General features: G+C 44.4%; 1 protein-coding gene across 2 annotated transcripts in view; it reads left to right on the top strand.

Annotated features, from left to right (window-relative positions):
- Positions 1 to 17,156, top strand: part of ANTXR2 (ANTXR cell adhesion molecule 2) — a 160,879-nt gene that overhangs the window by 74,362 nt on the left and 69,361 nt on the right. For both annotated transcript variants that reach the window (XM_054990122.1, XM_054990121.1), the window contains exons 11-14: positions 5,872 to 5,950; positions 8,536 to 8,631; positions 12,784 to 12,825; positions 16,791 to 16,886. In XM_054990122.1, the coding sequence (XP_054846097.1) occupies positions 5,872 to 5,950; positions 8,536 to 8,631; positions 12,784 to 12,825; positions 16,791 to 16,886 (313 nt within the window). The remainder of the gene's footprint in view (positions 1 to 5,871; positions 5,951 to 8,535; positions 8,632 to 12,783; positions 12,826 to 16,790; positions 16,887 to 17,156) is intronic.

Raw genomic sequence — 17,156 nt, 5'->3', positions numbered from 1 at the left:
TTAAAAAAATGTGCCCACACAATTGAAATACAGAGGAAAGAAAGAATTAAGTATGCATGTAGGATGGTTATGTATAGATTGTTCTTGCTGCAGACTTAAACTCAACATGGACTCGCCATAGTTTAAATCCCAAAAGTAGTCTTATAATTAAGAATCAGCCTTGGGGTGCATATATTTCTCTACTTCATTTATGCCTGCTTTCCCGCCCAGTGGGAACCCAAGCAGTGCGCGTTGTTCTCTCTTTCATTTTATCCTAACAACAGGTAGGTTAGACTGAGGGCCCATCTAGATGTGATGGGCATCTCTGGGTTCCCCTGAGGGACGCACCATCATTTTGAAAGCGAGTTCCCAGATGAAAACTCCTTTAAACTGCAGTATGGGGACCCAGTTCTGTTTGGGAACACCACAGTGTGGGGGGAGGTGGGGATCCCACCTTCCCCCCAGCCTTGTTTTTTCCTTTCCAAAATGGCACCGTGGGTCAGGTGAGCAGATAATGCCCTGGTACCATTTTGGGAAGAAGAAACAGTCCAGGGTGGAAAGCAAGATCCCCTCCTGTCTCCTTTGCCCTGGTGGTCCTGAGCAGAATTGGGTTCCGGCAGTGAAGTTCAAAGGAGTTCCCTGGCTGGTAACCAGCTTTTTAAATAATGGTGCGTTCCCGAGACTCATGTCTAGATGGGCCCTGAGGGCGTCAGACTGGCCCAAGTTCTCTCAGCAAGCCTCCATGGCAGGCAGACAGGAGATTTAAACGTGAATCTTTCAGATCCTGATTTTACACTCTTAACTGCCATACCACAGTGGTGTTATACTCAAGCACATACAAAGTGCAATTACTCTACCATGGCTTCCTCCCATCACGTGGTCCGAGAGATTATGATACAGGAAACTTGCCAAAGCCATGCAGGCCTTGCTTTGCTCAGGTCTTAATTGGGAGACTACCTGGGAATCCCATATATACTGCCTTAAGAGTCCTGGTGAATTGTGCAAAGTAGTATAAAAAGTAAGGTCTCGCCGGGGAGAGAGAATCCCATTCCCGCCCACCTCTCCTCTGCTGATCCGCCTTCTTCTTGCTGTAGCTAGCTCCGTTTCCTTATTCCCTGTCATCATCTTCTCCTTGTGGTCCTGGTGGCTGGCACCATTGCCTTAATGTCGAACACCATCTTGGGTTGCTATGGTAATCTAAAATTGTACCCAATGTGTAGACATTTGAGAGATCGGGAGTATTCTTCCTCAGTTTTAAACAAATTGGATTTTTCTGCCATCCTTTCTGGAGATGTACTGTGGCTCTGTTGGACTCCCCCCCTCCCACATGCCAGGTCATTCCAGGGCAGCTTTTGTGACATCTAAACTTTCAGTCAGTGTGTTGCTCCCCTCCCCATTTCTTGGTTTGGAGTGCTTATTTAAATCAACATGAAGCATGCCACAGCCACATTCCAAGGAGATCAAAACAAATAAAAAGACTCAGTCATATCTTTCAAACATGACATTTAGAGACGATATGGGTTTTTTTTTTGCAGGGGGGAGTCTAGATGTTTATCTTTGTGAACATGGTCTGTGTGTGACTTCACTCCTTGGTGTTCAAAACCCTCTCTGTCAATCTCGCCTGTCTTATCCCTGTAGGTATACAGCAAAAGAGAATGTTGGTGGCTTTCTTTGTATTTTTATCTCCAGCTTGATACTTGATGTGCTCAATGAGTCTGTTACTGGAGATTTTTGTCAGACAGTATGACAGCTGAAGGCTGAGAGAGTGCGAGAGAGGGATTCAGTAGGATTTTTAGGAAGACAGGGCTCATTTCGAGGGGGAATGCGCAGGAACGCAGTTCCGGCAGTTCCCCAAAGAGGTCACATATCAGGTGGCCCTGCCCACCTGACTGTCAGCCATTTTGGGCCTGTTTCGGCCTGGATTGGGGCCGAAATGGCCCAGATCAGGCCTCTGACGGGTGGTGGATCACTCCCGCTCAGCATTGTTGGCCCCTTTTCAGCCCCTTTTTGCCATTATGGGCCCAATTTCGGCTCTGAATGGCCAGGATTTGCAGGATTGGGTCCAAAACAGCCAGGATAGGTGATGTCAGGGGGTGTGGCATATGCAAGTCAGTTATGCTAATGACACACTCCCAGTGCTAGCAAGGGGTGTGGCATATGCTAATGTATTATGCTAATGAGTTCCTCCAGCTCTTTTTCCACGACATCACCCCGGTGGGAAGATAACTTTTAGGATAAGACTGGATTTTGGAAAACTCAAAGAGCATTTTGTCCTTTGGGCTCTCTGCAGACAAATCTTGTCATTCACACCTAAATCAAGGCTACTATCAGTATAAAAATTATTTAAAGAGGGAACCAGGAAATTAAAGCTAGCTGTTTAGCTTTAAAGATTCCAAAATATAAGTTTTACAGGTTATAAGTTTTGGGTGTCCAGTCTCTAGTTCTTGAGGTTCCTGGTTCAAGCAGCAAGTTCCTTTGACAAAATGGCTGGACAATGTTTTTGTTTAAATTTGAACACCAGTGCAGAAGAGGAAAATGCTGGAGTGAGGAATACTGGATTCAAATTCCCGCTCTGCTCAGGAAACAACACGTGCTTCCTTGGGCCAATCGCCATTATCAGGATAAAAAGAGGATAACCCATTCCCCAAGTTCCTTGGAGACAAAACAATCCCATTCTTATCCAATAGCTTTTGGTCCCAATTCAAAGGGCTGGGATTGACCTTTAAAACCTCATAGGACCCTACCCAACTTCTCCAATCATCTTCAGAGATCCTGCTTTAGGAGCCGCTGCCGCCTGAGGCTAGTTATGTAGCCAATCTGAGAAAGGACCTTCTTAGTCATGGCAACAAATGATGGAATTTGGTCTCCAGGGAGTTTTGCCTCTTGATTATTTTCTTCCATCAGTTGGTGATGACTTATCTGGTCATTTGTTGTTCCTTCACTGACCCTCCTTCTGGTGCATTTGTTTTAATGGTGCCTGTGTTTTGTTTGTTGTTTTAAATTGTTTTTATTCTGTGTATTTCAAAATCTTGTTTTAATGTTCTTGATTGCTTGCTGCCTTGGGAACCCTAAGCTGGGTAGAAAGGTGGCATACCCATGTTTTAAATTAAAAAATAAATCCTTGTAAATCTGTTATCTGCGCTTGTGGCTCAGAAGTTAAGCATAAATGGAAACATTAGCCTCTTGGGCTGAAGCAACAGAGTGCTGCTCTATAATTTTCACCATAGGTTTGGGTTTTTCCAGGTTTATTTGAAGAAATGGGAAGCCACTTTACCATTTGTTTCTCTGCCTGCTCTTTTCAGAAAATACATTTATAATTAGATAGTGGGTTTTATGCTCTACATTTGTGTTTTCATGTGGCAATATTTTTGTTGCCTCTCTTGATCCTATTTTTAAAAATCAAGTTTGTATATATGTGAGTGAATATCCTTCAGAGCTTTATGTCTTTATTCAAATCCAAGAATCTCGCAGCCATACTGAAATGTCTCTTTGAGATGGGTAACCATAATTTCATCTACTTCACCCCTGGCATGAAAAGCCTTCATGTAAGGTGGCTATTTTTATATCTTCCAGTTTTTATAGCTTCCTGGATAGAAATGCCAGTTACAATATGTGGTTATGGTTTTCAGTTAACGGTAATGCTATTCTGTGAGTTTGCCTTTGGCAATTCACATTGGGCAGTCCCAGCTTAACAAGCTTCATTGGGAAAAGCTGGATCGGTGTCTCCTTCCTTTGGCACTTTGAAATTTGCGAAGTTAGCAATCGTTGCGTTCAGCCCTCACAATGACAGTCTTGTGAATTTGGTCACAATACATGGCTATTTTACAGCTTGCAAGTTGGAATTAAGGCATGGTAACTTGCCAAAGGTCACACAATAAATTTGTAGTAGAGGTGGCCACAATGCCCTTGTATCAATGGATAATTCTCTAACCACTGGGCAGCATGTAGGACTCTAACCAGAGTAAAATAGAAAAGAGCCTAGTAGCACCTTTAAGACTGACCCACTTTACTGTAGCATAAGCTTTCGAGAATCACAGTTCTCTTCGTCAGATGCATACAGTAAAGTTGGTTAGTCTTAAAGGTGCTACTGGACTCTTTTCGATTTTGCTACTGCAGAGTAACACGGCTAACTCCTTAACCAGAGTGAGTTCAGTGGCTACTTGAGCCCGTATTTGTCCTTTTTAAAAACACCAGCCTTTTACATTTGTGACCTGACAGCTTCTGTTTAAAGGATAACTGTGTTTTCAGAATGAGAAAGTTTCTGCTTTGGGAGCTGGTGCCCTCCACTGTAGTAGTGTTCCAAAGCTTGCCCACTGATCCTGCCAAGCCATGGTTCCCCCTTGTTCAGGGGGATTATTCAAGATCACTCTCATTGTTATGTTCAGGTGATTCAGATCAAATCTCTGTTTATCCACTACAACTGTGGGCAGCGGGCATGTCAAGTTGCTTTTAGGAAGCAAGATGTCATTCAAGATAGTTAATACCAGGGCTTTTTTTCAGCAGGAATGCAGTGAAACGGAGTTCCGGCACCTCTTGAAAATGGTCACATGGCCGGTGGCCCCGCCCCCTGATCTCCAAACAGAGGGGAGTTTAGATTGCTCTCTGTGTGGAGGGTGATCTAAACTCCCCTCTGTCTGGAGATCAGGGGGCGGGGCCACTGGCCATGTGACCATTTTCTCCGAGGGCAACCCACTGAGTTCCATCACCTCTTTTCCCAGAAAAAAGCCCTGGTTATTACTGCATTCTGTGCTGGTTAAAACTTCTGAATGATGAGGGCAATCCTGAGTGTGTATACTCAGAAGTAGGTCTCAGGGTCCCCCCCCCCCTTGGGGCTTATTCTCAGGAAAACGTTCTTAGGATTGCAGCCTTCGAAACAACTGTTCTCCTTCAGGTTTTTTATAGATTGAAAAAAAACCCTCTTAACAGATCTTAGGCACTAAAATACTCAGAGGAAATTAGTCTTGGTGAGAAAGTTCCAAAAAATTTCCATTTTTTGTGTGACAATCACTGATTCTTCCTTCATTCCTTTGAAGCACCACCTGGAATTAACGGCAGCCTCACCTGTCAAGGAACAGCAGGGTTTGAGTCCAGTGGCACCTTAGAGACCAACAAGGTTTTCAGAGTGTAAGCTTCAGGGAGCTCTGACTCTTGAAAGCTTACACTCCAAAAATCTTGTTGGTCTCTAAGGAGACACTGGACTCAAATGCTCCTGTTCTACCGCAGACCAGCATAGCTACCCACCTAAAACTACTCCCTGGCAGCGCTAGCTCAACTGATCTCCTCTGTTGCAGAATGTGTTCCCTCTTGCATCCTCAAGTGGTACACTCCTGAAACAGTTTTACCATCTCATCTGCTGTGCAAGTCCTTGACATTTGGTGCTCCATGTCTAGCCAGTTTCACACACCTATTTAGCCCACACTGCAAGGCTGGTGGCACCTGCTGTGTTCTTGGTTGGATCCAGGCTCATGTTTCTGCAGGCTGAACAGAATTTCTGGGCTGCTGTGTAGCAGGGGAGGCGGGGAAATCATGCTATGTGGGCAAAAGTCTTGCACCCACAAAATGTTGGTCAGGATCCATTCCTATGTGTTGACTAAGGTTGTTTTCACACGTCTTTACCCTCGTGCAAAATTGCTCAAAACTCACAGAATGAGGCGTCTTCATGGCACAATTTCTGATGTCACCCCATCATGATTCCGTTTCATGGCGTGATTACATCAGAATTCGTGCCATGAAGGTGTCCTTGTTCCGTGAGTTTTGCACGATTTTGCACGAGGGTAAAGATGTGTGAAAATGACCTGAGTCTAGCTGGACAAACCGTGTGTTATAATAAATATACTGTTACTTTTGGGGGTCTTATTTTTCCTTCTTTCTCTCCCCTCTCCATCTTTTCAGGCAACTCGAAGTTTCAGTCAGCTTGAATGAGGGGCAGACTTTCATCTCCAGCTCCTTAACAATCACTGCGACAGAATGTGTAAGTAAACAAGAGCCAGGCTCTGAGAATATCTTTTTGGCCAAGGTATAGTGTTTGTTAGTGTAAATTGGATAGTCTCTGTGCCAGGTTTATGTTGATCAATGGGTTGTGTCCAAATATCTACATTTTTCTTGCTCTTATTTCATTCCAAGCAAGGAGGATTCTTTGTTACCTTTACAAAATGCTATCTCAAGACTGCCTTCTGTCTAGCTGAAGAAGACATCCTGTGATATTTCGGCTTTACCCCCTTGTCAGTTATCTTGAAGTATTCAGAGGCTATGTGAGTGTAAAGTGCTATCAAGTTGCAGCTGACTTACGGCGACCCCTGCTGGGGTTTTCAAGGCAAGAGACGAACAGAGGTGGTTTACCATTGCCTGCCTCCGCTTATTGATCCTGGACTTCCTTGGTGGTCTTTCATCCAAGTATTAACCTGAGCTGATCCTGCTTAGCGTCCACGATCTGACGAGATCAGGCTAACTTGGACCCTTTGGGTTAGGGCTTTCAAAGGTTGCTGTGAGTAAAAACAGAGACACATTCTAAAGTCCTGTGGAATACACATTTGTGGCACTCTAAGGCATTCGTTTTTAAGGGAGAGGCTCAAACCATTTCCGTCATACTCGTGGCTAAACTTTATCAAACCCATGTTCACAGTCTTCCTCTAAAAAAAGCATGCTCAACTTTATCAGACCTATGATTAGGATCCTCTTTTTTTAAAAAAAAGAATTAGCTGCCACTTGCAGCTGCTTTGAAACAGCTGCCAGAACCATGTTCTTGTGTCCAACAAAGCCCTTTAAAAATAGCCTCTGTCCTTGAAAAAAATCCTCTTCCCTTGCTTGAAACGGTTTTTGGAGGAAGGGTAAAATGCAGTTTTAGTTACCTCTCCTGGAATCAGCCTATTTTGTTTTTGATAGCAAGCAGATCTAGTAGCAGAACAGTAAATATGTTTTACAGAGCTGCTGTTGATTCCTTATTCTTATTATGTCTTATTCCGTGGACCGTTTGTCCACTAAAGAAATTGAATAACTGAAAACAAAAGGTGGGAAAGAGTGGAGGCCTGTAATCTCACATATGTTTTGATGTTTTCAAACTGTGTAAAAAAAAAGAGAGGGGGCTAATCAACATCTGTGGGTAAATCTTGTTATATATTTACAGTGCGATCCTAAACAGAGTTACACCCTTCTAAGTCCATTGAGCTCAGTGGGTTTAGAAGACTATAACTCTGCTCAGGAGTGCACTGTTGGTGCCTCAGTTCTGTATGTCATTTTCATAAACAGGAAACACATTTCAGATTTTCACTTACACCAGCTCTTCCACAGCAAGTATAACAATGATTAAGCTACGTCCTAAGCAGGGCTTTTTTTCAGGGGGAACGCGGGGGAACGGAGTTCCGGAACCTCTTGAAAACAGTCACATGGCTGGTGGCCCCGCCCCCTGATCTCCAGGCAGAGGGGAGTTGAGATTGCCCTCTGCGCCACTCAGCGGCGCGGAGGGCAATCTCAACTCCCCTTTGTTGGAGATCAGGGGGCGGGGCCACCAGCCATGTGACCATTTTCTCTGAGGGCAAACCACTGAGTTCCACCACCTCTTTTCCCAGAAAAAAAGCCCTGGTCCTAAGTACTGCAACTTCAGAAGGCCTGCATTTTTTCAATGCCTTTATTTCAGTTATACTGAAGTGGACCTTTATTTCCAAGATGTTCAGTTCCTTTTAAAACAAATAAATACAAAAGCAGCTTACAGAACAAATAGGTAGGAGAGAGATACATAGATACCGTTAAAAGAGTGGAATTTTTGAAAGTGAAACATTCTAGAAAAAGTGTCTTGGTACATCGATCACGAGGAATAAGTTAAGTGCTTCATTCTTTTTATTGCATGGCCCAGGTTTTGTGCAGTTTTCCTGCATTCCTCTCTGTTCCTGCTGCCCTTTCCAATCCCTGACTGTAGGATCCACATAGAGGGATAGCTGTGTGGGTTTGGAGGGTGGAGGGAGGAAGAAGTGGGGTGAAATTGCTCCTCTTTTCTCTTCTGTAAGTGCAGCTCTGCTGGGGAAATGGGTTGCTTTCATCCCCTCACCCCTCCTTACTACAGCCCACCAAGCCACACAGATACACCTATGCGCAGAACCCACAATCCCAGGGGGTCTGAAGGGGCTACGGGAACCAAGAAGGATGTGGGGAAACTCAGTGTGCCTTTTCATGCACAGATGGTTGGATGCACACCACTAAGTCAGAAGGCTGGTCCACCTAGCGTTGATTTAGTCTGATTGCCGGTGACTCTCTAGGGTCTCTGGCAGAGAAGGATCTATCCTGGTATCTGTTGATCCCTAGAGATGCCAGGGACTGAGCTGAGGACCTTCTGCGCGCAAATCGTATGCATTACCATTGAATCGCGTCTCCTTTTTGCGTCTGTTATGAAATCAATTAATGCCTCTCCATTTTGTGTTTGCTGCAACATAGCCACCTTGCTAGATTTAATGTCTGTTTCCATTTTATTACTGCAAAGTAGGACCATGCAAAGAAAAGAGCAAGTGCTGTCCTGTCATTTCTGTGGATGAGAATGTGATGGTTCGCTTTCCCCTTTTTCCATAGTCCAGTGGAATCGTTGCCCTTATAGTTATTCTCGTGCTGTTACTCCTGGTGGCTCTTGCTCTCTTCTGGTGGTTCTGGCCTCTGTGTTGCAAAGTGGTGAGTAAAATTAATCCGCAGCTCGAAGAGCGGTTGTATGCCAACCGGGGCCATGTTTAAATCAGTTCTTGGGTCGATTGTCATGGGACGTGGCTTCTATTTTAGATACACATTGGAGGTGAAGGGGGGTGCAGTGCAGAATGGGTGGGGCTTGACTGCAGGTGCCACCGCTGGGGCATTGTGGGATATGGCAGAATGTGGGGTGGTATGGCGGAAGATAAAATAAGGCAGATTTCTGGATTGCAGTTGGGTGCTATGTTCTAACACTAAAGGCCAAACAACATGTGTCGGTGTCCTCACGACTGCCATGGGAACACCGCCACCATTTTAAAATGATTTGAAAATGCCACGAGGTCGGATCCTGATAGGGTCCACAGCATGGCTCTCTTGTCCGTCCCCCCCTGCACCTTTCAAGTGCTGAAACAGCTGTGGGGGCACAGGGGAGTGTGGCCATCTTAAGATCCTCATGGCAGCCACGAGACCGCCGTCACATACAGTTTGTCCCTAAGACATGGCCGTTGTGGCAGTTGAGCCTTTCAGAAGGTTAAGTGGGGGAACTTAGTAGGATGGTTGGTTTGGGTTAGCAGGATTGCACAAGGAAAGGGTTCGACCCCACATCTCTCCTCCTCATGGCAACTCTGATCCAAATCAGGGATCCATCTGGCTGCTGTTTCCCTTTAAGAACGCCAGGAAGGTCTGTCCACACCTCTCCACATACTTTGGCCCTCATTTAGCTTTCACCTAATTCCAAGCTCAGGGGCAGGGTAGGGTAATTTCTGATGGATCGAAGATGCTGCAGTGCCAGAAAGACACTTTTAACGTTTAAAGCACTTTGGCAGCACCTTTGTCAGATATTCAAATGTGCAGGATCAGGCATGTGCGGTGGGCATGCAGTGTCCAAAATCCACTGTCTAGAATTAGCCCCTTTGTTCCTTCTAGTGCCCCATGAGAGTGAATGGGTTTTCAAAATTGGTAGGAAAAATGTCCATGTTATGTCCTACAGTACTTGAATCCAGTGGCACCTTAGACACCAACAAGAGTTTCAGTGTAAGGTTTTGAGAGTCAGAAGGGAGCTTTGATTCTCAAAAGCTTCCACCCTGAAAATCTTGTTGATCTCTAAGTTGCCACTGGACTCAAATCCTGCTGTTCTACTGTGTTATGTCCAGGGCTTTTTTTCAGGGGGAACGCGGGGGAACGGAGTTCCGGAACCTCTTGAAAATGGTCACATGGCTGGTGGCCCCACCCCCTGATCTCCAGACAGAGGGGAGTTTAGATTGCCCTCCGCGCCGCTCCAGCGGCATGGAGGGCAATCTAAGCTCCCTTCTGTCTGGAGATCAGGGGGCGGGGCCACAGCCATGTGACCATTTTCTCAGTGTGCCCCCCCCACACTGAGTTCCATCACCTCTTTTCCCAGAAAAAAAGCCCTGGTTATGTCCTTGCATTATATTATGCACCAAGTTGTGTTTTCCTTGTCACTGAAATTTAGTCAGGCCGTGGATGATAAAAGTGGGCTTGGTGTACCCCCGTAGTTAAGATTGTGCAATCCTGTAATCACTTACGTTGGAATTGCACTTAGGGGGATGCAATATTGAGTTGAATGAGACTTAGCTGTGAATTTTCTTGGTTCAAATCTCATCGCAGCCGTGTACTAGGTCTTCAGCGCACTATCACCACTTAAATTAGGGTCCCAACCCTCTCCCCATGCAGTGAGTAGATGATATAACCCATGGTGCCCAAGGGTGCCACAGCCATGTCAGTGTGTTTCCTGGTGCTCACTGGCTTCCCTGCAGTCCTGCTGCCTGATCCCCTTTTCAGGTGCTTTTCTCTTTCTTTGTCCTGTGCTGTTCACACATCCTCCTTTCTACTTTTTTTCTTTGTCCCTGTTCTCTTCCCATCTTTCTCTCTTCAGTCTCGCCATCCTTCTGTCCCCTACCACTTCTCCAGCTGCCTTTGAGGTGTTGCTAAAGACCACAGGAGAACTGAGAGTCATGGTGGTCAATTGGTGAGGATGGAGAGCGAAGCTCTGGTCTCCTCCCGTGAAGTCTGGCCAGGAGCCACATTTTCAAAAGCAGCTGGTACCTGAGCTTGCAGGGTGTCTCTGTTTCTCTTCACACCAGCAGAAAGGAGGGGCCTGGCAGGGAGGGATACTTACTATGAGGGAAAAATGTAACTATAAGGAGAAAGGAGGATTTATGCTTCCCCAGTCTCAGCCAGGGAAACTCACCCTGCCTTCCTAGGACCTGCCACATCTAGAAAAATTCCTGCCCACGTTCCCCCTATAAAATCTATTGTAAGCAGGCATATGGGCGCCACATTATTGGCTTCCACTGGATCACCCTGTCAGAGTTCCCACGAAACCTTGGAGATGGCCGCCCACTTCAACTGATTTCAATTGCTTGGGCAATTACACCAGTAAACTGAAAGTTTTCTTGACCTCCATCTGAAATCTTCCGTTTCCAACCTTGAACATTTCATTTGAATGAAAATTTATTTTAAAGAATAAGTGTGTGGGAAGGGGGCTGGATGGAATCCCAAACTCCTCTCCCCCTAATATAAGCTCAAATGTATTTAAATGATAGAGATCCCATCCCCACTCCTGGAGGGGCAAAATTTTTGAAATGGCAGCCATTTTGTGGTGGTACCCTCTACCCAATTTCAAAGTGCTTCCGCCCTTAACCAGATGGGGAATTCTTGATACAAGCAATGTACCTTGCTGGACAGTGGTAAGGATAACTGAGACAATGCACAGGATTTGCTCTGAAAGTTCCCAGAGCTCTAGAGATGTTACTTTTTAAAAAATTCATCCTCTTTCTTTTCCACTATTTTTGTCTCTATCTCCCCTCCCATTACCTTATGAGTTGGGAAGCTACAGTTCCTATTCAGGAACCAAAATTGGTTTGTTTAAGGCTCTGTTCACACACAAAAGTGAGGTGTGAACCAAAAAAAAGTAACGTTGAGGGGGAGAGGGGGGGGTGGAACCCCGCCACAACCTTTTCCGTTCAACTTCATTTTGGCAGCAGCCAGTTGGCATATAAGCGTGTCGAAGGAATTGGGCACAGACTTCGATGGCTGGCAGGAGCCAGTTGGTACATTTTTTAACTTGATCTGCTGTCCTCGCACACCACCAGGTTGTTGCTTTTTAATTTTCCTTTTTTTAATATTTATCTCTCCCCCCCCCCTCCCTTTTTAAAAGGAGTCCTCTGTTGACAGTTCTTTCGCTCTTCTGTGAAAGTTAGAACATATGACTGCGTCAAGCGGGCTTCAGGCTCTGGTGCTGACATTTTTTAATGCCCACATCATTCAAACATTTGAGAAGTGTTAATGAGCAGATCAAAAGGACTGTTGCCTGAAGCAACTCGTTTTTAAATATATTTTTTTAAAAAGAAGAAGAAGAAGAGGGAAGATATCGGCTGTCCTCCAAAATCCGGTCTTTAATTTTATTTTTTTTTTAAATTGTAGCTAAGTAAACATGAAACAGCCCTTTCCTGACAACGATAATAATAAAACCAAACCTACTAAAATTGGAGAAGGCTCAAATTCTGCATATGGTAAATAAAATGGACCTCGGGACAGTATTTAAGAAATCTGAATTAAACAGAAATGCTGGCCGCTTTGCAATATTATGTCTTTTAACATCTGCAAGTTCTCAGGCTGCAGAAGTTGCCTAATGCCTACGCTTCTTCTTTTTAAAAAAATCGTGCTGGGTTCCTGCTCCTCTTTATTCTGAAAAAAAAAAAATTAGAGGCTAGTTGGCTCTAGGCAAAACATGGAATCTGAATTGAATTGAGCCACTTGTTGTCCATGTGGGCTTGGGCAGATGTCATGAGGACTTGTGGATTTGGGTTAGAGCAGGAATTGGATTAGGGCAGGAAAACTAGCGACAAGACATCTTGTTTCTATATGACTTTAATTCAAGCCTGGTAGCACCTTAAAGTCCAACATTTTTTTTTCCAGATTGTGAGTTAAAGCTCAATTTGTCAGATACCTAACAATATCCGTTTATACCCAGGAAAATGTTGTTGGTCTTTATGGAGCTACTGGACTCGAATTTTGTTTGACTGCTACGGACTAACCATCTGAAACTGTGTGACTTTAAATTATCTTTGTTGTTTGCCATTACTGCTCCTTAAACTTCTCTCTTTTTAAAAATAGGTCATTAAGGACCCTCCTCCGCCTCCACCTCCTCCAAAAGAGGTAGGTTGTGAAATTTCAGCAGAAAAGTACTTACTCAAGAGAAATTCTTATTTATTTTTGGCATTTTCAAAAACTTCAGGTGCTTTATTATTTTTCAAAAAATACAAATGTATTGATTTAAATCTTATAAACCTGCATATCTTAGGAGAATTATACACAGGCACGTACAAAGCCCGTGGCGCAGAGTGGTAAGCTGCAGTACTGCAGTCCAAGCTCTGCTCATGACCTGAGTTCAATCTCAGTGGAAGCTGGGTTCAGGTAGCCGGCTCAAGGTTGACTCAGCCTTCCATCCTTCCGAGGTCGGTGAAATGAGTACCCAGTTTCCTGGGGGTAAAGTGTAGATGACTGGGGAAGGCAATAGCAAACCACCGTGTAACAAAAAGTCTGCCAAGAAAACGTCGTGATGAGATGTCCCTCCATGGGTTAGTAATGACTCGGTGCCTGCACGGGGGACTACCTTTACCTTTTACCTACATAGCTAAGGATTGTTTAAGATACATTTAAACAAATTTGGCCCCTATCATTGGACCATTTCTGGCCTTTATATGCCACTTTTCTCCCCATGGGGAGCCACAGCGGCTTACCGGAAAAATACCAAATACAGTCAGTTCCAAAAAATACAATAAACCACACACACCTACATCCTGGGCTGGTCCTGATGGATGGCGCTCCCTAACACAGGCCCCAACAAAGGTCAAGAGCCCTTTGGCTCATCCCCTAGTGCTTTATGCCTTTGGCCTCTCCCAGGCTTTTGATACCTGGAGGAAGAGAAGAACAGCTTCAGCTCAGATGTCGCGGTTGCTGCCAGCTTCCTCAGTTCTCCGCTGCTGCCATGTTGGTGCAAAAGAATCAAAGATATAAACAAGTGAAAATGGATCTTGCTTTTGATTGAGATATTGCCTCTGTTGTACCTGTGCCTGCCTACTTCAGCAGCCATCAGCCATGCGGAATGGAACTGGTAGAATACAGAACATGATAATGTCAGGAAGAAAGGTAAATGGTCCTACACGTTCTGGGGACAGGAGGAGAACTTCCTATAGGTACATTGTTTTCAGTCTAATATTCTTCCTGATAATGTCAGGAAGAAAGGTAAATGGTCCTACACGTTCTGGGGACAGGAGGAGAACTTCCTATAGGTACATTGTTTTCAGTCTAATATTCTTCCTGATAATGTCAGGAAGAAAGGTAAATGGTCCTACACGTTCTGGGGACAGGAGGAGGACTTCCTATAGGTACATTGTTTTCAGTCTAATATTCTTCCTGATAATGTCAGGAAGAAAGGTAAATGGTCCTACACGTTCTGGGGACAGGAGGAGAACTTCCTATAGGTACATTGTTTTCAGTCTAATATTCTTCCTGATAATGTCAGGAAGAAAGGTAAATGGTCCTACACGTTCTGGGGACAGGAGGAGAACTTTCTTATAGGTACATTGTTTTCAGTCTAATATTTAGTTCCAACCTCGGAGTGACTTCTTTTACTGCATCCAACTTAATGGAACTTTTGAGTTAAACAGAACTCTTTTTCAGATACAATGAAGTGCTCTGTGTAAACAATTCTTTAACTTGGTTTTGGCTGTGCTGAGTTTCGGCATTGGGGTCTCTGCGAATAATTCGTTTCGTAATCTGAATATTCAACTGGGCATCAATGGATAAAGCCAAAGCTTATAGCTGGGTGTAGGGCAGCACCCCAGTATACACAACATACACTATTAAAGAGATTGGTTCTCCAGAAGTACACAGGTAAAGTGGCTATGCTGCTCGAATGGGAATTGGATTGTAATAGACACTTCAAAATGCATTCCACTACAAATTGATTTTCCTTGCACATATCCAGGATGCCAGGTTTATGTGTTCTGGCAGTTGCAGGTGCCAGAAGGAAGGGGGGGGGGATTACTTACTAATTCAGATAATATCTTATTTGCTCCTTTCCCAAAAGCAGAGCTTTCACCATGGCAGCATCTTCTGATCATACCAAATATCTTACACAGCTATATTTTTTCCTTAAGCGTCTTGTTTTCTGAATGTTTATTTTCAAATCTTGAGAAGGACCTGGGTTAATCATGCGCGCAGCCAGGATGTTTTAAGATGTCATAAGAAAAAAATGACTATGATGTCATTGGGCATATCGACACTAAAATTTAATTAATAGCAGGTAGAGAATAGAGTCGTTCCCTCTCTCCAAGGAATTGTGGGAACTGCAAGTCTGTTACTGAGTTTTCAGAACCTCTGGCAAAGAATTTTCTGTACCTGTACCAAAGTACAGTCCCAGAAGAACAGTGCCAGATTTCTTGTGAGAAGCCATGACAGTTGAGCTGGTCTAAAACAGTGTCAAGATGAACCAGTTAATTGTCTCTAAGTGAAACAGCGCGACTTTGGGTGGTGGCAGAGAGCTCCATCAAGTGATGCATAAAAATGCCCTTTTTTCATTTCTCATTGCTTTCATGCATCTTTGTTGCTAGTGTTTTTTAATCCCACTCATCTCTTTTTCTAGTTTCCCTATTTCATTTGGCATTTTTATGGCCTTAATAACATTATGCAGTTGATTCATTTGAAATGTGGTGCTGGAGGAGAGTTTTGCAGATACCATGGATAGCCAAAAAGACAAATAAGTGGGTACTAGATCAAATCAAGCCTGAATTCTCCCTAGAAGCTAAAATGACAAAACTGAGGCTATTGTACTTTGGTCACATCATGAGAAGACAAGAGTCTCTGGAAAAGTCAATAATGCTAGGAAAAGTAGAAAGCAGTAGAAAAACAGGAAGACCTAAAACGAGATGGCTTGACTCAGTATAAGAAACCATGCCATCCAGTTTGCAGGATGTGAGCAAGTCTGTTAATGATAGGACATTTTGGAGGACTTTCATTCATAGGGTCGCCATAGGTCGGAGGCGACTTGACAGCACATAACAATACATTATGCGCCATTTTAATGCAAAGCCAGGTATTGTCAATTGTGTCATCTAATTTTGCAACTTTGGGAAAAAGCAGGCTGCAATTGCACCCTGAGCTCTGAGCAGCCGTTGAGGAAACTTTCTGACTTGAATAGGAGCGGCAACAAAATTCTGTAACATCCCTAGCCCCATGTGAGGGTCTTGTTGCACTGTCGGAGGTGCTGCCGACATTTAAGTGATGCTTGTGCTCACCAGAAACTCATGGTGTTTGGGGAGAGGGGGGCATACTGACTTTTTGATAAAGTTTATCTGCATGTTCCAGGCAAAGCTAAGCATTTTTAAGTTCCGGGATTGCTGCTGTTCTCAGTGCCAGCCCTCTTAAAGTAAGGGACAGAAGCTGAGCTTTCCAGTCAACTCCAGGCTTGACGATCCAGGAAGTGTTCATGTTTTGTATGGAAGGGGAAAGAATATGTAATCAGGAAGCAGCAGTGAATGCTTGGAAGGGGAGGGCCATGGCTTGGTGGTGGAACGCCTGCTTTGCATGCAGGAGGTCTCAGGTTCAATCCCTGGCATCGCATTCAAAAGAACCAGGCGGTGGGTTCTGTAAAAAGGTTTACCTGAGACCCTGGAGATCCACTGCCAGTCAGAGTAAACAATCCTGACTTTTGTCGATCAGCAATCTTGACTCGATATAGGGCAGCTTCAAACGTCGATGTGGCTGCCCAGCAACCGCCTGGAGTGCTTTTGCTCATATCTCCTCCTATCGCATACAATGTGAACTCTTTTTGAGCTAGTCCACATGAAGAAGGCTGGAAGGCCAGGTTCCTGTGGCTGCAGCTGGTTAGTTTCCAGTTGCAATCAGAGTGTGTTAAACTCTTCTGGAGTAAGGTTTCTTATAGGCTGTTCCTTTATAGAACATTCTGTATACTACTCCTGAGACAGCACATCTTCTGTTGCTGTCCTGTGTTTCCGCTACAATTTTTTAAAGAGAAATTGGTGTTTAATGCTTTACCTAAGAGCAATTATATATATATATATTGACTGATTGATTCCCCCCCCCCCCGCCCCACCCAGGAAGAAGAAGAGGATCCGTTGCCCTCGAAAAAATGGCCAACGGTGGACGCTTCCTATTACGGCGGACGAGGAGTCGGAGGGATTAAAAGAATGGAGGTTGGTACTGCGGAGGGACACATCTGAGATGTAGAATAACAGGAGACCAATGACTCGGCTTTGTACTTAGAACGGCCAATGCAAATGGCTGCAGTAGAACAGCGATCATACACATGAATGATATTATTCATGATTTTCCACCTTCCTTCCATGGAACTGAAGGCATCCTCTGTACAGTTCCTACACGAACACGTGAATCTGCCTTATATTGTATCAGACCATTTGTCCATCATAATCACTGTTTTCTACTTGGACTGGCAGCAGCTGTCC

The sequence above is a fragment of the Eublepharis macularius genome, chromosome 10 (genome assembly GCF_028583425.1).
Source record: "Eublepharis macularius isolate TG4126 chromosome 10, MPM_Emac_v1.0, whole genome shotgun sequence".
NCBI classification, from domain to species: domain Eukaryota; kingdom Metazoa; phylum Chordata; class Lepidosauria; order Squamata; family Eublepharidae; genus Eublepharis; species Eublepharis macularius.
This window is presented reverse-complemented; position numbering and strand designations above follow the sequence as displayed.